The following is a 24,091-nucleotide window of genomic DNA, read 5'->3' on the forward strand; positions in this document are numbered from 1 at the left end:
CTATGCTAATGAGGAAGAGATGGTCACTAGTGGGCGGGGCTTTCCCCCTCTGATGACACGTACAAACGGAGAATGCCAATCAAAGTGTTTCTGCAAACTGTTTTTATCAAGTGTGTTAATAACAAATATAATTAATACATTTTTACCATTAGAGTCTGGTTATATTCACACACTGCCACCTCACAACTGTGTTTAAACACCTTATGAAAGTGATTTTTGCATAATAGGTGCCCTTTAAACAAAATATATTTTGTAACTGAGTGTTGATCTGTTTCATCAAGTTCGTTTGCGGTGCAGATGATTATATAACAGCATCTAATGATCAAACAATACAGCATTCAGAAGCAGATCACCCGTGACTGTTCTCAGGTTAATTATTAAAGCTTATCGAAAGTTGTTATAAAAGAATTTATGATTATTGTCCATGAGTTATGAGAAAGGTCAGCAGTCCACCGCAACGTCACAAACAAATAAATAAACACCATCTACTGCACGGGGTTGTTATAGTGACTGTGCTGCCATATATAGCCAGATTTACAATCAGCGACTTCAGTGGTAAAATGGGGCTAATATACAGTCAACTATAAGGAAACATTGATTGAAATCATTTGCTATTTGATTTGGTGGTGCCAGGAATGTAAAAATAAAATGTTTTTTTTCTGAAGTTTTAAAAAGTACATACATTTCTAGAAAGAACTGATATGAAACCATTCATATAGCTAAAAATGCTACAATTTTTTAATGCAAGTAGATTTTCCAAAGGTTTTGAAGTACAATAATTTCTTCAAAGAACTAATATTAAACAACTTTCATTGCTAAAAATGTTAAACTAAAATAATAATTAATAAAAGTAATAAGTAATAAAAGCACAAAAATGCTACTCAGAATTGCAACATTATTTTTCCAAACGTTTCACACATATATTTATACAGTATCTTGCAATTCTGACTTTTCTTTTCTCAGAAAACCACCCGTGAGTTTATATATCTCACACTCATACCTGCCAACATTTGTCTCTGAAATTCCGGGAGACCAGGGGGAGGAGATGGTTTGCTTGAGAACCAGGGGGAGGGGGCGGGAGGGCACTGATGTTTGTGGTGTTGGAAAATGTACTATGGGCTGGGATCCGGGCTGCCATGGTGATCGGATACTTTACATTTTACTTTTACACATTTTACAATTTTCCAGTGGAGTTTTATGAGACAAACAACAAAACGGGAGGGTGGCGGGGGATTGGTCTGAAATACAGGAGACTCTGGAAAAACGGGAGTGTTGGCAGGTATGCTCACACTTCATAGCCACAGCCATATCACCCTGCAGCCCAAAACCGGTTACTCACTGAAGCTAAGCAAGGCTAATCCTGGTTAAACTAGTTGGCCTCATGGGAAAACTAGGTTGCTGTTGGAAGTGGTGTTAGTGAGGCCAGCAGGGGGAGCTAAATCTGCGATCTGTGTGAGTCCTAATGCTCCAGTATAGTAAACGGGACACCATACTGTCAGTGAGCGCCGTCTTTCAGATGAGACGTTAAACCGAGGTCTTGACTCTCTGTGGTCATTAAAAATCCCATGGCACTTCTCGTAAAGAGTAGGGGTGTAACCCCAGTGTCCTGGCCAAAGTCCCTCCATCTTACAGATCATGGCCTCCCAATCATCCCCATCCACTAAATTGGCTGGATCACTGTCTCTCCATTCCACCTATAGCTGGTGTGTGGTGAGCGCACTGGCGCCATTGTCATGTGGCTGCCGTCACGTCATCCAAGTGGATGCTGCACACTGGTGGTGGTGTGGAGAGACCCCGCTCATAATTGTGAAGCACTTTGGGTGCATGGCCATACATGATAAATGCGCTATATAAATACACATTACATTCTTTTTTTAATATATCCTAATTTATTAACAATTATTAATAATAATAATTAATAATTAAGAGTTAAAAAATTCAGAATATTATGCACTGATTAATTATTCCAACATATATTCCAACATATATATATATATATATATATATATATATATATATATATATATATATATATATATATATATATATATATATACAGTTGAAGTCATAATTATTAGCCGCACTGAATTATTCGCCCCCGTTTAATTTTTCCCCAATTTCTGTTTAACGGAGAGAAGATTTTTTTTCAACACATTTCTAATCATAATAGTTTTAATAACTCATTTCTAATAACTGATTTATTTTATCTTTGTCATGATGACAGTAAATAATATTTGACTAGATATTTTTCAAGACATTTCTATACAGCTTAACGTGACATTTAAAGGCTTAACTAGGTTAATTATGTTAACTATGCAGGTTAGTGTAATTAGGCAAGTTATTGTATAATGATGGTTTGTTCTGTAGACTTTCGAAAAAAAATTGCTTATTAAAGGGGCTAATAATATTGTCCCTAAAATGGTTTTTAAAAAATTAATAACTGCTTTTATTTTAGTCGAAATTAAACAAATGAGACTTTCTCCAGAAGAAAAAATATTATCAGACATACTGTGAAAATTTCTTTGCTCTGTTAAACATTATTTGGGAAATATTAAAAAAAAAAAAAAAATTCAAAGGTGGGCTACTAATTCTGACTTCAGCTGTATAATAATCAACAGGTTTACTACACATCTCATCCACATCCGAAGCCTTTTGATGTGATTTTTAACTGTGTTTTTGCCTGAATTCTAACCAAAACTCTAAAGTGCTCAAAACCTGCCGGAACTACAGTACTTTACCACTTTGTTCATCTGAAAATAACCGCACACCTAACACTGCGATCACACTGTAGTTTGAAAAGGGGCGGGATTAAACAAGATGATTAGACATTAAAAAAGCGAGCGACTGCTTCATATTTTAAATTTTTGAGGTACAGAGGTCATGTTTTGATCCTCGATTGGTCTCACGAAATCACGTGATGCATTTTTGTAGGTCAAAGTTCACCAAGCTTGAACTTTGCAATGCAGCGACTTCCGAAACTTGTCGCACGAGCTTGCGTTTCCGGTCTGTCTCATTCGCATGCATATGAATTGAAGTCTATGGGGCGAAAAGTGCAGTGTGACCGTGATTTTTCCCAACACCGTTCCCGAAGGCACACCACCAACAGTTCACATTTTCAACCTCTTTCCAATCAAACACACCTGAATCAACTCATCAGAACATCAGAAGAGACTCCAAAACCTGAAATGACTGGGTCAGATAAGGGAGACATGCAAAATATGTATTGTTGGTTTGCCTCCAGGAACATGGTTAGGAAACACTGCCATAATATATACAGTACATATGGTCAGTTTTGATTTCACAGCTACTAAAACTGAAGATTTACCTCATATTTACACACAAGAAAACCAAAAAGCACAACCGTCAGCTCTACATTGACGTCAGTCTATCATCATCCTCCAAATCCATGTCAGTCCTCAGGTCGTCCTCATCATCCTCCTCGCTGTCGTCCTCTTCATCGTCCTCATGGTCTCCATCCGCTTCTCCGGTGTCAGGAATGATGACCACTTCCTCTTTGGTGTCAGGGTCGATGTCTTCCCTGAACCACACAGATTTGTAGCCCTCGTCGGTGCGCCGCTCTTTGGTCAATATCGGTTTGACCTCCTTCTCTCCATCTGTGTTTTCTGAATCCGCCAGGCTGCTGGAGTCGGCGGAAGGTTTGCTGTTGGTCTGGAGGAAAGCACTGCGGGTTATTTTCTCCTGCGATGAGCCACTTTGCTCCGGCTCCAATTTATTCTCCAGGTCTGCGGCTAATCTGGAGTTATCTGGAGTATCGCCGTCGTTCTGAAAGCTCTCATTGACGTACTGCATGCCTTCCTTTGGGCCTCCAGAGCCTCCACCGAGCTGTGGGGAAAAAAAGGAGGAATGCTCTAATAAATGTTCTCTAGATCAGTGTTTCTCAACCACGTTCCTGGAGGACCACTGGCACTGAATGTGTTGGATGTCTCCTTTGTCTGTCACGCCCATTACTGGTCTTTCAGTCTCTGCTAATGAGCAGATGATCAGAATCAGTTGTGTTTGGTTAAGGAGACGTGGAAAAGTGCAGTGCTGGTGGTCCTCCAGGAACGTGGTTGAGAAACATCGCCCTAGATTCATAGCTGTTTCCATCTTGCCTTCCATTTAATAGATGCACTCTCCTTCCTTTTGATTGAGTTATTTATTAGTGATTTAATTTATTTGTTGATTAACTATTTTTATCTTATACCGTTTAGTCGTACATATTTACTTTCAACATTGACATCGTATCTCAACATTTGACTGTGGCTGTTGAAAGATTGCATTTAGTAGGTTGTAAGTACATTTTCTGTACACTTTTTTTTTTAATTTGTTTGCATTTTTCTCTTTCCCTTATTATTATTTTTCCCTCTTTCCTTTTTTAATTCCTTTTTTCTTCCCTATTGTTAACAAAACAACAACAAAGATAACGATATCTAACAAGTATGTTTTTATTCTGCAATAAAAAATGTGAACATGAAGGATTACATGAATTAGATTTGTGCGCAAAACTGCAATATTGCTTAAACGTTTGCGAATAAAAGCAGCATTTCCATACAATGAGTCAAAGAGAACAAAATCGTCACTTTCTGGTGGTACAGGTGAACTGGGTAAGCTAAAATGTCCGTGGTGTATGTGTGTGAATAAACTGGCGCCAAATATCAAAATTAAAAATGGAGCTGAAGCCACTGCGGGCCTTTATCTTGTATAATAAATGATTAAACGACACCTCAGAAGACGAAATGCAATGAACGCGCTGTGGATTTTGGAGGCGTGAGATGCTCTCCCTTTTGGAGATAATAATAATAATAATAATAATAATAATATAATTGAGATACTGAACCACTGTGATGATGGACTTTAGCTGAGAAATTTTAGAAATGAGCAAAAAAACATTTCAGATGTTTTACATGGTGCTCGCTCTGCTGGTTTGTCCATTAATGCGTCCCGTTGGACACAATTTTATCATCACATGATCTGTTAAAACTAATTCACAAGACTTTTTTGATGCACAAGCTGGAATTTATGCTGTAAATGTTTTTCCAACAAAGTTTACGGACAGTTTTTCTTATTGGACAAAAAATGTATCCTACTCAGATGTGTGTATCCATTTATTTATACGCATCTAGGCATTTCCAATGTACATTTTGTATGTGATATCCCAAAATGTGCATATAATTAGGTGGTTAAAAACAGCTAGTGAAGATCCCTTTTTTAGCATTTAAAATTCTTAATGATCCCCAACCCCTAAAACAAACAAAAACACACAGCTGAAAATAATTTAAATAATTAATTTACGTTTAATAATTGCAACAACTGCATGAAGACTAAAATAACAACACTGAAATTGATTGGCAGATTTGAAATGAAGATTTACACCATACAGTAACAAGTTATCAACGAACATTTACTTTAAAAAGTAATCAGCGTGTGCAATGTTTTTATTTTAATTTCATTTGTGGACTGGTCCGCAAAGGCTCAGTATTATTGGATGTAGTAAAGTGGTCATTTCATTTAGAAAGATCAGGAAAAGGGTTTGGGGAGAGTTATTACAACCTAACAGACACCTCCTCCTCACCATTTCTGTTTGTGGTTAAGTATGTTTGCCACGCCCAATACCTCAGACAGACATAATATGTGAATTTAACTCAAAACAAACTAGCAATGTGAGCTAACAAAATCAATATGGTTAGTTTTGATTTAATTTGTACTGTTTAGATTTATCTAAATCTATCTATATTTCCATTTTCTGTGTTTGAACTCACCGTGCTACGGAAAATGCTGGCCTCCGAAAGCTTCTTCCAGGCTGCGTTATGTCCCTTAATACGGTGTGCCAGCAATCCAATGCAAACCAAGCAGAGGACCACAAACACCGCCAAAGTGGCTCCAACGGCAGCCATATCACCTGAACTAAAGTCACCTGCTTTACCCAGCTGTCCACCTGGAGGAGAAAAAAACACCAAACATCAATTCAATTCAGTCTACTAATATAGAGCAGTGTTTCCCAACCCTGTTCCTTAAGGCACACCACCAACAGTACACATTTTCAACCTCTTCCTAATCAAACACATGTCAATCAACTCATCAGATCATTAGAGGAAACTCCAAAACCTGAAATTAATGGGATATCCAGGGGGACATCAAAAATACATACTGTTGGTGTGCCTCTGGGAACAGGGTTGGGAAACACTGATATAGAATGTTTTATCTGGCGGCCATATTGGAGGCACAGAATGTAAACAATTCCATTGAATTGAATGAAACTGGCATATTTAGCTGATTATTGCTCCTGAAAATGATCAATTATGGTCATGTTTTGGGTCGTACCAATCGGTTGAACCAAAAAACAAAAGCATTTAGAGTACTATAGACTTACAAAGGTTATAACAAATAAAGCAGAAGAGAGAAAAAGGTCTGAAGCTACATTTTTAGGGCAAAAACCTTAACATTTATGTTTGTTTTCATCCTTTTCAGGAAAAGTAGGTGAAATATTAGACTAATATCTTAATTAATACTGCTCATACATATGCTTTATCACCTGCTAAATTAGTTTTGTCAAGATTTTCTACACTTTTCTGCTTATAAAGCCCTTCTCTATATATTCTAGCAGCTTCCAAACTATTTTTCCAGTGGTTTAGACAGCATAAATTTGTAGAGCAATGTAATACATTGTACATTAACCATGAAATCCATACTGTTGTTCACATCAGGGTATCGCCAATATGGCCGTACTTAAGGGTAAGTGACAAAATTAATAATAAACACAATAAATTCTTTTACAAATATTAACATACACCATTATCCAAAAGTGATTTTAGCATAAAATATGCAACCATGATTCAGTAATTAAAGACAGTGCGCTATATTCCTGAATAAATCATTTTAATTTGCCTATGATAGCAAGCGATTTCAAACCCAGCGTATGACAGAGCAAGCCAGATTTAGCATAGCTAGTTAGCGTAGCATAAGTGTACCTGTGTTAGGATGCTCAGTTGTGTAAGTACCAGGATGCGTGGTTGTGTGGGTACTTGGGTGCGAGGTGTCGGTGATGTCTGTGAGCTGTGTGCTATCTGTGTTATCTGTCGTCGTGATAGTTGTAACTGGAGTGGTAGTGGGAACCCCTGAAGAAAAAAAGGGTCACCAGTCAGGAGCTTTGCTATTTGCTAAATCAACTGAAATTCAAATTTGGAGCCAAATCAATTGGTTTGTATATTACAGTCATAAATGTTTTTATGGATGCCGTTTTTGCCACTGAGTACAACTGAGAACAGTAATTGTGTGCTTTTTTCACAATTTATACATTTTTTTTACACTTGCAAAGAAAAAAGTCAAACTTTTAAGATTAAAGGTGCAATTATATTTACTCATTATTATTATTCCTTGAAAAAAAACTATTGCAAGAAATTAGGATTGCAATAAATGTAGAATTCCAGAGGAAAACATTTGAGAATGCTAATATGTACTGTAAACTCACATATCCAGCGGGAAAATTAGAATACCAAGTTGTAAACCAACAATTTATGGTGAAAGGTGGAATTCCATGAGGTAAACTCACGGTTAAAGTCAAATTTCATAGATGTAATCTCCAAATTTCTGAATAAAAAAGAAGACTTACGAGATGTCAACTCCTAGTAAAAAGTGAGAATTCCAAAGTGTTCTGTACACTAAGAGTTCTAGAGGAACATTTTGAATTCATAGATTCAATCTTAAAATTTCAGTGGGGAAGTTCAGAAAAATTCCGAGATATTAGTTCAAAATTCCTGGTGAAAGTTGAGAATTCCAAGATTAGGCCCTCAATTTCAGTGGAAAAGTGAGAATTTAAAGATGTTAACTGAGAATTCCATTGGAAAAGTTAAAATTCCTAGATGTTAGCTCAGAATTCCTGAAGAAAATCAAGAATTCCAAAATGTAAACTCTCAGTTTCAGTGGGAAGGTGAGAATTTAGGGATATTAACTCAGAATTCCAGTGGGAAAGCTAGAATTTCTAGATGTTAGTTCAGAATTCCTGGTCAAAAGTGAGATTTATGAGGTGTTCTGTAAACTAAGAATTCCAGTGGAAAAGTTAAAATTCCTAGATGTTATCTTAGAATTACAGTGGAAAAAAAAAATTCATAGTTGTAATGTCAGAATTTCAGTGGGAAAGTTAGAATTCCGAGATGTTAGTTCAGAATTCCTGGTGAAAGTTGATAATTCTGGGATGTAAACTCTCAATTTCAGTGGAAAAGTGAGAATTTGAAGATGTTAACTTAGAATTTCTGATAAACAATTTGAAAATTTCGAGATGTTAATTCAAAAGTTTATGGGAAAAGCTAGAACTCTAAAACTTTAACTAAGAATTCCTAGTAAAAAGTGAGAATTCCAATATGTACTATAAACTGTAAATTAGGATTTCCAGTGGAAAAGTTATTTCGGAATTTCAGTGGAAAAGTTAGAATTCCTAAATGTTATCTAAGAATTCCAGTGGAAAAAAAATAGAATTCATAGTTGTAATCTCAGAATTTCAGTAGGAAAGTCAGAATTCTGAGATGTTAGTTCAAACTGGAAACTGGAAAAAAATTTAATTCACAGATGTAATCTCAGAATTTCAGAGGGAAATTTTGAGTTCTGAGATGTTAGTTGAGAATTCCTGGTGAAAGTTGACAATTTCTAGATTTAAACTCTTAATTCTAGTGGAAAAGTAAGAATTCCAAGATGTTACTTCAGAATTCCAAAAACGTCTGACTTTTCCAGAGAAGAATGAAAGAACTGCAAGGTGTCAACACAGAATTCTGAGCAAAAAAGTAAAATTGCAAACTGTAAGCTCAGAATTCCATGAAAGAAATTTAGATTTACAAGATGTAAACTCAAATTCCAGAGATAAATATAAATTCAGAATTTCTACATTTGCAATCATTATTTTGAGGAAAAAAGTCACAATTACCTTTTTCAACTTATTTATTCAGCAATTTTTCTGTGGCTTAAAAAAGCTTTCAAGACTGAAAAGACAGCAGGCTGAGCAAAAGCCTAGCAAAGGACACTGACACATCCATTAACAAGTAATCAAATTGTTACTGCTAAAAGCCAGTGTGTCCAAAAGCCCCATGATTACCCCACACCCTGTCAGTGACTAGGGATGATTGATAGCAGCATCTAGTCTTACCTGGCGTTATTTCAACCATAAGTGGAGCGGTGCTTGATTCGTCATTCTCTGTGTCAACCACCCTCATCTGAATCACATTCAATTATACAGTCATAATCCAAATCACACACTAAAACAATTACCAAATTCATAAAGTATGAAATATTCAGAGCTGGGTGGTAACAGATTATACATTTGAAGTCAAAATTATTATTACAAAATTATTAGAAAGCTATATTTCTAATAACTGATTTCTTTAATCTTTGCCATGATGACAGCACATAATATTTGACTAGATATTTTTCAAGACACTAGTATTCAGCTTAAAGTGACATTTAAAGGCTTAACTTGGTTAATTAGGCAAGTCATTGTATAAGATGGTTTGTTTTGTAGACTATCGAAACAATTCAATTCAATTCAATTCACCTTTATTTGTATAGCGCTTATACAATGTAGATTGTGTCAAAGCAGCTTCACATAAAAGGTCACAGTAAATAGGAACAGTGTAGTTCAGTTTGTAGTGTTCAAGTTCAGTTCAGTTTAGCTCAGTTCAGTGTGGTTTAATAATCACTACTGAGAGTCCAAACACTGAAGAGCAAATCCATCGATGCGCAGCTCTACAGATCCTGAACCATGCAAGCCAGTGGCGACAGCGGAGAGGGAAAAAAAACTTCACTAAAGGCGGAAGTGAAGAAAAAAAACCTTTACATTACAAATATTGCTTAAGGGAGCTAATAATATTGACAATAAAATGGTTTTGAAAAATAAACAACAGCTTTTATTCTAGCCAAAATAAAACAAATCAGACTTTCTCCAGAAGAAAAAATATTATCGGAAATACAGTGAAAAAATCCTTGCTCTGTTGGGAAATAAAAATAAATAAATAAATAAATAAAAATCACAGAAGGGCGAATCATTCTGACTTCAACTATATGTGACATCAAATAAGAGCACAAAAGTAATCTAAATGTAATCCAAGTAGTCTGATTACATTACCATAAACATGTAATCTAAGAGACCATATCACTGACTACAAAAACCTTGTCATGTCATTTGTAATCAGTAACTGATTACAATTCATAAGTGATAAATCCAGCTCTAAAAAAACATTCAGTTCTTACTTCTAAATTGACAGTGCCGGGCGAAACCGCCTTCGCCATGAGAATGAACCCCTCTGGAGTAATGTAGAAGTCAGTACCATCAACAATCTCAAATCTGAGATTTGGATTATACCCCTACAAAAACATAAAAACATAAATATTTCTACAAAGCCAGCAAAAAAACGAATGATGTGCAAAAATTTGATGCAATTATGTTCTTTGTTTATGTGTTACATGTACATTTCTTACATTAGAAAAGTCTTCATCTGTGGCCTGCACTCGGAGGGCTCTGTTGGACGTTTTGCTCTCCAGAACCAGGCTGTCCACACCTGCATCTTCTGAAATGAAGCCTTCATAAGCGTCCTTGGTGAATTTCGGAGGGAATTCGCTGGCCGTCAGCGCCACTTTTAGGATGACTGTAGTGGTGGCAAACTGATCAGGGTTCAGCTTCTGAAATGCCTAATGAGAAACAGACAACATTTGGCCTGAGAAGCAAATACTATATTAAAATAACAATTAAATAAGGCTAAAATAGAGTAGAACCATTCTTGTGAAAAAAACACTTGCTATGAAGAAAATATGATCAGTGTTGGGGAAAGATTACAAGTAAAGCGAGCTACATAATAATATTACTTTTCAAAGAGTAAAGTTACGCAATACTTAAAAAAATTAAGTAATAATATTTGACTTACTTTTAAAAATATATAATACGAGTAACTTTTTAGTTTAATTAATTGGCTTTAAAAAATTAATTGCTGAATTAAAATTAATGTCTTTTTTCAAGAGTTTGCACTTAGATATTGCTTGATAATATTAGCAGGTTTGGTATGCTGTCCCGGGAGAGAATCCTGAGCTCGGTTGATAAGCATGTGGAGTATGAGATCAGGTGGTTCTCGAGAGCTCGACCTGGTAATGGAGGAAAGGGGGAGATGGGGTGGATGGGGGATTCTTCAAAACAAAGAGAAGGGAGTAATGCTAGATGGGCTATTTATAGTGAGTTTGGATTAATCCGATTGGCTTACTAATGATTACAGATGGGAGATCAGCAGCGATCAATAATAATAATAATAATAAATTTTATTTATATTGCGCTTTTCTCAGACTCAAAGCACTAACAAGAGCATCAAAACACAGTAGAACATGAAGTAAGAATGATAATGATAAAAATACATATTAAAAGAAAGCCTCATAAGCATAAGCAATTATAAAAAAATGAGTTTTAAGAAGTTTCTTAAATCAGTCCAGGGTACTGGCGTTCCTGATGTTTGTGGGGAGAGCATTCCACAATTTAGGTGCACGATAAGAGAATGCCCTGCCTCCCATGGTGGTAAGTTTGCAACGAGGCTGAAACAAGGAGAGCCCGGAAGCGGAACGTAGATTATATTACGCAATCATATCACGTGCTCCTCTCGAAATGAGTTCGTGAAACTTCATTTAAAAAGACACTAAAGTATTGTAGAAAGTATCTCTTGCAGCATATAAATTACAAATGTTTAAGTATTTGGTAAAAAATAATGCATCACTCAACAAAAATCCTGACCTTGCGCACAAATGTGTGCTTATGAGACATCAAAATAAACAAATGAGTCAGCGCAATAGCCTAGTGGTTAGCGCGCTGACATATGGTGCAGTAGCAGGTCAGGGCGTCCCGAGTTCGAATCCCGGCTCGAGGAAATTTCCCTATCCTACCCCCATCTCTCTCTCTCCAACTTCGCTTCCTGTCTCAATACTGTCCTATCGAATAAAGTCAAAAAGGCCAAAAATAAATCTTAAAAAAAATAAATAAACAAATGAGACAAATCAAACTGAATTACTACTAATTCACCAACATGTAAATTACCATTAGATTATGTTGCATGAAGTTAGGGTTTTTGTTTGACAGTAAAAATTTATTTGTTTTCTCAAAAACCCCAGTGTAGCATGGGATTTTGTGTCTTTTTAGTAAGGTTACTGCTGGTTGGTATTTGACACCACAATATAGCCAAGACATTTCTTAAAAATACCCCCCAAAATAATCTGAAGTACTCTTTTCACAATCTTTCATTGAATGATGGTTAAATGGGACCTACTATGCGAAACTCACCTCTATAAAAGGTTTAAACACAGTTGTGTGGCAGCAGTGTGTGAATATAACCAGCCTCTAGTGATAAACATTTATTAACTATAATTTTTATAATCACACTTGATAAAAACAGTCTGCAGAAACACTTTGATTGACATTAGTTTTCACCTGCGACTTATAGGATAATAGTCACCTTAGACTGCCTTCTTCTGAGAAACTTCGATGCTATGTTTATGCATAGGCATTTGTAGCTCCGCCCTCTTTTGAAATGAGCACAATCTCATTTGAATTTAAAGTGACAGCCACCAAAACGGCACAATTAGGATCGAAGCCTAAACAGGCAGTTTCAAAGAGTTATAAAGCATTACTTGTGTGGTATTTTGAGTTGAAACTACACATACACACTCTAGGGACATCAGACTTATTTTACATCTTGTCAAACAGGGCAAAATAGGTGCCCTTTAAAAGTTTCTCATGCATCAATGTCAATAAAGAAGCTTTAAAGACAGCAAATAACCTATATAGTGATTGTCAAATAGAGATAATGAAAACAAAATAGTCCGATACAGTAAAATGCATTATTTTTCTCTTACCATAACTGTAAGAACAAATGGTCCGACCACGTCGACTGGTTTCAGCATTGTGATATTCCCAGTGTCAGTGTTGATATTAAATATCCCGTCTTCATTTCCTGCACACACACAATTCACTATTTAAAACTCCTCGATTCTTCTCAAACTGACCATATAGAAAATATCAACCCACAAGGATTACTTCACCTCCCATAAATGTGTAACCAATGGGCTCCTTAATGCCTGTGTCACCGTCAATAGCGTAAACTGGACCGGGCGCCAATTTTAAAGGGTCTGTCTGTGATAAACCAAAAGATTCATATGGTGATCTGTTTAACAACAAATACACACTGCACCAACAAGCTGGAACATGTGTTGAGTTTTGCTACGTTTCCAAGCATTTCTACATACATTAGCCAACTTTATTATCAATAGTGTTGGTGTTTGTTGGCGGAGTTCAAATTGGTCTTGATAAAACTCACTTCTTGCTCTTTTAAAGTGACAACTCCATTATATCCAGAATTTAAGCAGACTGTGCTTGTTTCAAAGGTGAAATCTGTACAGGGCTGGAACCATGGCGGACGATTGTCAATGTCTGTGATGTCGACGACAACGGTGGCTGTGGCAGTGTGGGAAACTTTGATTGAAGATCCAATCGGTGTGTCCTGGAATGCCATCAAATGAAAGTCGGTTTGCAAAAAACTGGAAGTCAAACTGATAGTTCAACCAAACCTGAAAATCCCTCATCATTTACTCACCCTTCACTTGTTCCAAACCAGTTTGAATTTCGTTCTTATGTTAAACACAAATGAAGATGTTTTGAAAAATGTTATAAACCTGTAACCATTGACTTCCATAGTATTTGTTTTTCCTGCTATGGAAGTCAATGATTACTGGTTTCAAACATTCTGTAAAATAACTTATGTTAAAAAAACTATAAAGGTTTGGAACTACTAAATACTGAGTAAATGTTCATTTTTGGTTGAACTGTCTCTTTAAATAGTGTATATAGGTCTATATTTAAGTATACTGAATATATATTTGTGTATTTAAATACTGTATATAGGTCAAAGAAACTCACCTGTGCATAAAGAGTCATTGTGATTTGTTTAACTTTGTCATAATCCAGAAGTTTTTTGACCAGAATGTTGGGATTGAAACTGGTCTCCACGTCAAACTCTCCCTGATTGAGGAGAAGGAGAGATTTGGAACAGTTAGGAATTACGTTTTGGGACTTGCGGAGCTGCACATTGATGGATTTGCTCTTCAGTGTTTGTGAAATTTAAGCCACACTGAACTGAACTAAACTGAACTTCAACTCTAAAAACTGGACTGACACAGTTTTAATTTACTAGAACTTCTATGTTAAGCTGCTTTGACACAATCTACATTGTAAAAGCGCTAGAGAAATACAGATGAAACTAAAATTCAAAGGCCAAATTTCTTATGGAATTTTTAAAAAGTTGCTTCGTTTTACTTTGAAGGGTAGTTCATTTGAATTTACTTTATGATTGTTAGATAAGTCCGTTCTATATCAGGGTGTGCAAAAAATTTTTTATGAAGGGACAAAAAACAAATATCATTGAGAGCCGTGGGCTGAAAGTTAAAGTTGCCATAGGTAATTTCCTAATTTATTTTATAATGTTTAAAAAAAGATAGAAAACTTTACTTTAAATCATATTAATTAATACAGTATAATTTAAAATGAAAACTTACTACAGTAAAAACATAAACAATTTATACCACAGTGGAGTTCATGTAACACGTGGAGTGACAGAGACAACGTTAGGATCCAAGTGCAGGTTTATTCGGTAGTCAGGCAAGCAAGGGTCATCACGGGTGCAAACCAAGCGGCAACCTCCCGCTCTCCCTCGGGAAGCCAATATGGAAGTAACTGAAACTGCAATTGATCAAAATTCCGCTAGTCCTGGCTCCATAATAGAGCAAATTGCAATTGAGCCCACTGTTAGGATGGCCAACTTTACAGCAGAAAAAAAGGTGTTTACAGCCTGGTACAAAGAACTATTTTGGTTCGTATAGCAATTATTACCCTTCATGACAACTGTGAGGGGGGTGAATTATTTTATAACTCATCCATTTCCTTTATATTAGGTTATATTAAGTTTGCATAATTAAGGGCGTGGCCACTTGAGTGACAGCTAGGTCTCGCTGGTCGCCGTCACTTCACCTCAGCTGAATCCGGCAGATTAGCCACTGATCTCGGCATTTTCATCGTATTTTTCTTTTGTTTTATGTGGCTTTACACAGTCAGCTGCCTTTTGGACTTATTTCTTACAATTATCAGATGATATGGGATACTGTGTGCATTTAATTGTGCTCACAAACCATTCACGTGGCCTCTGTTTCACATGTGAGTAAAGTTATATACTTGTATACCATCTCTATAAATGCATTTGTTTTATTGAAGATCATTTATCATTAATATTTTTCTTTAGACCCATAAAGCACTCCAGAATGTGACAGATTGATTAGCTGTAGGCTCTAGAACAGTCATCTGAAGCGTTATCATACAGTGTTATGCTGGAGTTCATCAATAGTCTTGCATTTACTAACACACACTATATCTGAAGTGTTTGGAAGTAATTTGCGTTTTCCTCCTGTAGAAAAAGTCATAAGAACAATGCTTAGTGGCTCAATGTATTACTACAGTGTTTTTTAAAGTCTAAACACTTTATTGATATTGTGTACAGCCAAGCACATGTGGTCAGAACACAAACGAGTCGCAGGTAATAAAGTATCAAGCGTTTCTCCCAAAGTAAAGTCTGTCTGCCAGGTCTAAGCAAAGTGCCAGCAGGTGTCTGTAGCTCCGCTCACTCTCCGCCTCTTTGCCCTTGTTTGGTATCCCGCCGTGGGTGCGATGACATGCAAACAAAATGGCGACGGTTGGCCGCGCCTACTTGTAGCTTATTTTGTAGTGTTCAGAAACCTATGGGTGACGTCACGGATACTACGTCTATGGTGCAAACAGATGAATAAAGGCAAATCCAGAATCGTAGTCACTATAACAGGTGAGAGGTCGGAAGGCAGGCAGTGAACATGGATAAACAGACAATCTTGACAAGGGTCAAAACACGGAGAAACAAGACTAAGGAAACCGCAATGAATTGTCACTTTACAGGTAAACAAGACACGGCAAGGAAGAGAGTGTGTGCGCTGCTTAAATGGTGTTTGTAATCAGTCTTTGACGATCCTCAGGTGGTGCGAGTGTAATCAGTAGAGACTTGGAGCAGGTGTGAGTGTGTGTGTGTGTGTGGCATGACTGAATATGTAGTCCATTTACAAGCAGATTTGTAGTCCATAAGGATTGGGAGTGAGATCCAGCGATCTATGAAGTTACGATCACTGGTGAATATGCAAAATACGCTAATCTAGGCGTCCCCAATCTATTCAGCCAGCGACCCCGAAAATAACAATGCCAGTGACTTGCGAGCTGGTTATAAATATATTAAGCTTGCACACAACGGTGGACACATACCAATAGGCCTGAGTCTATTAATCGTTTAATTTTGGAGAACGCCTCTCGGAGACCATCATTTATGTTCAGCTGTGGCTGGTATTTATTTTTAATGTACGTGAGTGCAGTAAAGGAGTCAGAAAGTTTAACCTGGTGCCGTAAAATCAATCTGCAGCATCTGACGATATTGCAGTGTCTTTAATATAACATAATCACCCAGGGGACGCAAAAAAAAAAAATCGAAAGGCTCATGGCTTTATATTTGTTTGCTGTTTTTTTATGTTTATTACTAACATGTTAACAATGTTACTATTTTGTTCTACAGTATGTTATGGATAAAATATGGTGATTCTAATAGTTTAACAAAAATAAATTAGATTTTTGGAAATGACCAAGCGACCCCCAATCACAAAAAATCTCCCCCAGACAAAAAAAGCAACCCCCAAACAAAAAAGGTTACATCAAATTAGAAATTACAGTCTCTAAACCATCCTCATGATTCTCCCTCTCTTCTCAGAAGGGATGGTGGGCCAAATCAAAGGTTACCATGGGCCAACTTTGGCCAGCAGGCCCTAGAATTTGGGCATCTCTGATCTATATAGTCAAAGTCGCTTTAGTGCAAGTCATTTCACTTGTTGGCCATCTTTGAAACACCTCTCAGGCAGTATGCTTGGGTATTCTGTCTGAATGGGGAAACATCATTCCCTCCAAAACTGCTTGCCAGGCTTACAATTAAATTTCATATTAAGAATAACAAATAAAATTAAACAACTATCTCTTTAGTTTCATTTCTAAACATCCAAATCACACAAAATCTGCAGAAATTCATGTCTAGTCCGAGCCCCTCCCCTGGAGTATCGTCAGTCTATAGTGATTGGTGATTGGCTTCTGTACTAAAAGATGGGCTTTATTCGCCATATAGCGATTGGTGATTGGCTCCTGTACTAGTAGGCGGGGCTTTATTCACCTTATTAACCATTACACTTTTCCCCATTCAAAAAGATACGAGTGACACGTCTTGTGTATTCTATAGTCTTTGATATAGTATAAATGTTAGTAGTATCAACTGAATTCATCCACCATGTTGTCATTATCACATGACCTACCCTCCTCAGTTGCGTCACTTGACTTTCATTCAAAAATTCTCTCCTTTTGCTGGAAAAAATGCTTTTCTTAAGAGTTTTTGTCTTGTTTCTAGTCTAATTATCTAACAATTCCTAAATCAAAAAGCATTTTCTAGACAAGCAAAACATATTGTCTTGTTTTAAGGAATAATATGTCAAAATTAGGTGAGTTTCTCCTTAGTTAAAACAAGCTAAATTCTTGGTGTGAGGTGACAGTGCTAACCACTGAGCCACCCAGGGCATAAAATTGAATTCATCTTTATTTCTATAGCGCTTTTACAATGTAGATTGTGCCAAAGCAACTTAACCGAGAAGATTATGGTAAATTGAAACCGTGTCAGTCCAGTTTTCAGAGTTTAAGTTCAGTTTTAAAATACCAGATGTAAACATTGTACTGTACTTTTTTTGAAACTAACTTCATTTTACAAGTCCATTAAAGTTAAACAGTTGAGTTTTTTTATTTAGCCAATCTCCAGGTCTGGTAGGGTTACTTTTAGTTTAGCTTGGCATAAATCATTAGACCATTAGCATCTTGCTTTAAGACAATAACTCTAAGTAAGAACAGCATTTTTTGCTGTTGGCCTCATAAAATTGTAGTCTCCATTAGATGTGCAGAATTAGATGTTAAGAATCTCGCCCGAAGTAATAAATCATCTTTACTGTTCATCAAATACTCTGATTTTGGTCCTACTACTCGGCTCACATACTAAATAGTAGGGAAGTATGTAAATCATTTATTTATTTTGTCTATGAATCCATAATAGGACAGCATTTGTACCTCGGGAGATTCCAGACGATAGTAAAGTCTGTCACTTTCATCAGGATCGGTTGCTGTGATCAGGCCAACGCTGGTATCCACTTTGGTAAGCTACAAAATATCATTAAAGATGATTACATTTAGAAAATGTACATGAACTAAAATCTAAAAAAAAGAACTGAATTTGAGTAAACTGTGCATTAAAATAAGATCTTGACACCGTACCTCTTTGACCTCCAATGTGTACCGACTCTCTTTAAACGATGGCGGGTTATCATTTATATCTTCAAGAATGATTCTCAGTAACAGTGAGGTCTAAAAACACAAATGGGACATTACATCTACATAAACAAATGTACTAATGATGGTTGAGTTACATGTTTCCAATGCACAAAGCAATTAAGTAATGCTAAAAGTTTACTTACAGGGGTAAAAGAAGGTTTTGTACACTCAATATTGACCTCATACGGTTTGTTCTTGTCAAATGTCTATTACAATCACAAAACAGAAGCGTTTGTTAATAAATTATTCTAAATGGATGGAAACTAATTGGTCTCTTTGAAAGCGCCTCAGATACTGGGAAGCACTGTGAGGCTTCCAAAGGCTTCCACTAAGAGACTTAATCCAAATTTGACTTAGTTGAAAGTCGAATTATCAAACCAAAACAGTTCTTGAGTGTTAAATCTTGAAAACAAAAATCAGCTTTTGATGCCAATAGAAGGAAGTTTCCATTCTTATAAAGTTATTGATGCATAAAATACACAAGTCAGTCAGTTTCTTTACAGTAGAATTCAAAGCTACAAAAATTGTAAGTTTGTCTTTAACAAAGAAGTTTATATTAAAAACATAAATTAATCAAGGTATGCTAACTAAAAAACAACAAAAACCTCTCTCCAAATATATTTTATGCAAAAAAAAAAAAACGTAATCCACTTTAAATCCACTTTAAACAGCAATTGCAAATGAACACAATTTATGAACACAACACAACAACAAAACTGTTCATAAGATGTATTAACCTCATAGTCCATCACGGTTTTAGCTATGAGCTCGTATTCATCGTTGATGTCAAAGAGATCTGGTGGGTTTTGACTGGTGATTACGGCCGTCACTCCTTCGAAAGCATTGATTGTTGTGACCACTTCATCAATAGTGTTGTTTTCCTTAAAGAAAATGACCGGCAATGGCACTGAACAAAGATCTGCATCATTTGGAGAAAATCAGAATTACAATGTTTTCATGAATGACATTGATATACAAATGTATAAAATAATAGAGTCACTGTAAGAAAGTATTAAAAACACAACAAATGCTCTAGGTGAAATCTCTTTCAACATGTAACCATTTGAAAATCATGGAAATAAAAGAATAATATTAATAATAACGTAATTAAACAGACATTTCTGAGGTGTTTTTGTAATACTAATTTACATAAAGTAGACTTTGCAAAGCTAAAATAAGGCCAAAATGTTATAAAAAAAATTCCAAATGCATCTAAAGTAAAGTACAGGAACATGGAATATGTTTTCTGTAAAAAAAAATAATGTGTTAAAAATTTACTAGCTTTATTAAAGCTAGACATTGACAATCCATCATGACAGATTTCCTCAATCAACCATCTCTTGTCATTTAATTATCAATAGCACACTTGAAATATGAATACTACGATTTTAAATAATGGGCACATTTCCTGAATCACCGTTCTTGTTATTGAAACAACTACATTCGTGTTAAATAAACCCGTATTTTCAAGATTAACTATTTAAAAAAATAATGAACAAAGTAAAATCTATATTGTAAGTGTGTCACATATAATCTCACAAAACCTCCTGTGGTATAAAGTAAAAAGTAATCTTCTTAGCTCCTGAATCACTAGGAATTTCTGAACTTTTTGAGCCTACAAATATTCTTATTTTAGCAAAAACAAAATTAAGTACTTACTTTGCGCTTGACTAAACTCGCTGAACGTGAAAATAACCAAGAGAAAGATAAAAACAGCAGGTTCTTTAGCCCCAAGATCCATTTTTTCCTAGTTAAATGATGGATCAATAAAGGAATATTAAAGACGAATCCCTTTGTGCCGACTGAATCAAATTCCCATCAGGCATTTGTGAGCTTATGTGCGAACAGACTTCAATCCTAACCTTTGAGATAGACGCTTATCTCAGTTTTATAGGCTATAAAGATGAGCACAGGTGGACTTTTGCCTCATACACATTAACACAGCTGCTTTACATGTGCATGTACTGTACATCTCATGAACCATCACAATAAACAATATGGTTTACAAAATAATATATTTAGCTGTATGCAGATGGCATCAATGTTGTTTCCAATATATATGCAATAATAGTTCTAAAAGTACCATCCATGCTAAAAGACATCCAATGTAAAACAAAAACAGCGTTCAAATCTTACAAATATTTAGCTATAAATGATGTTGGAGGCATATTAGATAATTTAGCTCATTATAATAAATGCAATTTAGCAAAACTGCTTTTATTCCTTAACGGAAAGGGCCAATGATTTGTCATATTATACTGAAATTGTAAATTTAGCAATGGTAAGTTTCACCTTTTACGGTGAACTACATAATTAACCAGTAAATAAGCCTCAGTCGATCCAAAAATCAAGTTTTCAAGAGTTATGACTGACGATAGTTAGTCAAGCTTTACCGCGCGCGCGAAAAATAAACAAACAAAAACTATCAACGCGCGTTTCGATTAACGTTATAGTTTCAGATAACTCGAAGTAAAGATATCTTATCAGCCTCTCATAATGTACTGTAATTGAGCTATGTAAGTATATTGTTTCAACTTATTGACGAAAGACGTGCGATAAGGAATTTAATTTCATAATATGCTATATTTAGAATTTCTTTCAGAAATACGACCAATTAGCATGACTAACAACCTAGCAAAATGTTCGTATGTTGTACACCATAAACAAGTATTTAATGTGGTTAATAGTAGCCTATATTGTCAATATATAGCTCGATTTTATAATTATCAATCAATATAATGTAATGCAATATTTTATACCTTGAATTGTGATGGTATGCCAACCTCATTGGTCATAGCTATAAAGTCATGAAAGCTTTGCTTAGTAGCCTACTATAAAAAGCTCTTACAAAAAGTCAATAAGTTATTGTTATATTATTGTTATTGTTATATTAAAGGTGTGTTTTTTAATAAACAAGACACGAGGCTGTTCTCAAATCCACAGTTTATTAGCATTTTACATGACATTGGGTTTGTATGACTACATTTGAACTAGGTTTGTGACCTTTGGAGGGGGGAAGTTATGGTTTATTCAAATATATACAAACAGTTAATCTCAAATGCATTCAAACATTCTGTCTTCAAACTTTTTGGACCCGATGCCACGCACCACAGTCTTCAGTGGTACATGTTTGGACATGAGTGTCTCAACAGGGAAATCAATCCGTCTGAATCTCCACCAGCGCCACTGTGAAAAGATACCAAGCATACAACATAAAAAAAACTAGTCATGTCAGCCTGAAATATCAGTCATGCAAGAATATTTCATCATTCACAAATTAGTTATAGGCAAAAACATACACATTGTAACGCATTTCTAAGTATAATTATAGTAGCTTGCAGTTAGCATAATGCTAACAGAAAATCCATGTACTGTAGCAATGGACTGCTAATACAAAGGCTTACATATTATGTAGATGCATCATTATATATAACAATAAGTGAGTTTGTATTGAAAATATTACAGATTAAGACTTACATATTTAAACTCAAGCGAATGCATGTTATATATTATTGGGATTTCTGATAACATTAACAGAATAGTTTGTTTACTACCAATATTCTTATATGAAAAAAATAACTACGCTTGCTAACTGCTAAGGGAAATCATTTATGTTTGTAAATGACAAACATAAGACACAGTAGCAATTCCCATATAGAAATCTGATACATGAATATTTATGCAAATGACATGACATACAAGTTCATATTAGGATTTCACATATAAAAGTATATGTGTGTATATATATATATATATATATATATATATATATATATATATATATATATATATATATATATATATATATGTGTGTGTGTGTGTGTGTGTATACATACATATATACATATACACACACACACACACACATATATATATATATACACAGTATGTGTGTGTGGCCATATGTTATCACATATGTAACATTATAGCAAATATATTTAAACACATATGTAATTATTTTATTTTAACGGTTGAAAACGGATGAAACTAAATAAAATATTCCGAAATATATGTTGCATACATGACATTTTTAGATATGTATATGAGAAATCCAAATATAAACTTGGATATACTGCAATATTAGATTTCTGTGTGGGTTAGATTAGAGAGATTTATTTATTAGCACTGGCATGTTAGTGCAGGACCCGGCTTTACCTTTTCTTGCTGCTCTCCTTGTGTTTCAGGTAAGAGCATATGGATGTGATTTTAGCTTTGGATTTCAAGAGTTCAGCGTGTCTGTTTGTGAACTCAATATCACCCAACTGCCTCGTCTGAAGCCCAGATCTCCTATATTCAGTAATTAAGTGTTAACTTGTGTACCATATAAGATATAGTTTTTCAATTAAAACAACATTTCCAAAGTATTTAATACAAGAAATTGTCTGAAAAATACCAGTGTTTCCCACAAGGGGGCGATGAGAATGCACTTATCTAATCGTGACAAGGCTACAAAAGTGACTTGTTTATTAACAAAATTTATGAGACCCACCCGTCTCGGTCTGCAACAAACATATCTGCATCATCCCTAGGAAATAACAGCTTTCTGGGAGAAAAGATGTCCGTATTTAAAATGCTGTCCTCCTCTCCGAGATACCTGCGATGATAAAAAGCCAGAGCATAAATCAGGCAGAGATTCTCCTGAAGTTTTATCAATGCACGAAAAAAAAGTTGAGCATGTTTCAGAAGAAATGACACAAGAAAATTGAAAATCTTATCACCTCCAGATGAAACAGAGGAGGAGTGGGATGAAGAAACAAAATGTACGGGGAGAAAAATCGAGCAAGGACAAGGAGATAAAGATCTAACAAGATTTGACAGGCCTGAAACCGCATGACTAGCCAAAGTTATGAACTTTGGGGCTTCATTTTTTTTATTTCAGAAACCACAAAGGGTCACACAGAGGTGTAATATTCAGGAGATTTTTTGAGGTTAATCGAGGACTGACCTGCCCAGAACTGGAAGGCTAGCCGCACACTGGATGAGAAATATCGCAAGGATGGAAACCTGCGTCAGAGTTGTGATAACAGACATTTCCGTACCTTAAAAAAAGAGATGAAAATGTGAACTTTTAGTGGTGAAAGACGAACCAGGCAGTCAAATATGAGACAGAATCTCAGTTGGAAACTTCACTCACCCTTTAGTTTGATGCTCCGCTGTCCCTTTAGTAATCGTCCAGTGGCTCTTCTCTGTTTTTTTTTTATCCCCAGCCTTTTTGTAACCCCAAAATCATTGATCGCGAAACGTCATCGTGAAGTTAAAGCTAGTTTTATTGGTCTGACTATTTGCGGTTAGTCATCGGTTTTCTTACACCTACTGTGACAACCATGATGTGCGCGGTCATGCTAATAAAAATAAATATGATTAGCAGTGTTGACTTCCTAAATTAGCGGTGAATCTGTTGAGAAGGGCAGATTGCAAATAAATCAATGAGGAAGGAAAGATTGTGTGAGTGTGTGCTACTGAAAGAAGAGGAGATACAATCACACACACTTCAGTGAATGACAGTGGTAAATATGATTAAGGCTCTAGTGAACTGCTTGGTAACTAGGAATCAGTCAGCATCATCCAGCAGCACATGTGCCTCAATTTTACCTCAATTCAATTGAT

General features: G+C 35.7%; 1 protein-coding gene across 2 annotated transcripts; it reads right to left on the reverse strand.

Annotated features, from left to right (window-relative positions):
• Positions 1-2,789: 2,789 nt before the first annotated feature.
• On the reverse strand, positions 2,790-20,314 carry cdhr5b (cadherin-related family member 5b). Of its 2 annotated transcripts, XM_056451884.1 has the most exons (15): positions 20,144-20,314; positions 19,222-19,403; positions 18,628-18,690; positions 18,428-18,517; positions 18,224-18,313; positions 13,928-14,029; positions 13,329-13,511; positions 13,054-13,144; positions 12,868-12,965; positions 10,462-10,671; positions 10,234-10,347; positions 9,134-9,200; positions 6,969-7,115; positions 5,760-5,935; positions 2,790-3,843 (listed from the first exon to the last, which is right to left on the reverse strand). In XM_056451884.1, exons 1-15 carry the CDS (start codon positions 20,223-20,225, stop codon positions 3,370-3,372), a joined length of 2,169 nt encoding a protein of 722 aa, XP_056307859.1. In that variant the 5' UTR covers positions 20,226-20,314; the 3' UTR covers positions 2,790-3,369. The 2 variants fall into 2 exon arrangements, with proteins under 2 accessions (XP_056307859.1, XP_056307861.1); XM_056451886.1 differs by lacking the exon at positions 6,969-7,115.
• Positions 20,315-24,091: the final 3,777 nt, after the last annotated feature.

The sequence above is a fragment of the Danio aesculapii genome, chromosome 25 (genome assembly GCF_903798145.1).
Source record: "Danio aesculapii chromosome 25, fDanAes4.1, whole genome shotgun sequence".
Taxonomy (NCBI): domain Eukaryota; kingdom Metazoa; phylum Chordata; class Actinopteri; order Cypriniformes; family Danionidae; genus Danio; species Danio aesculapii.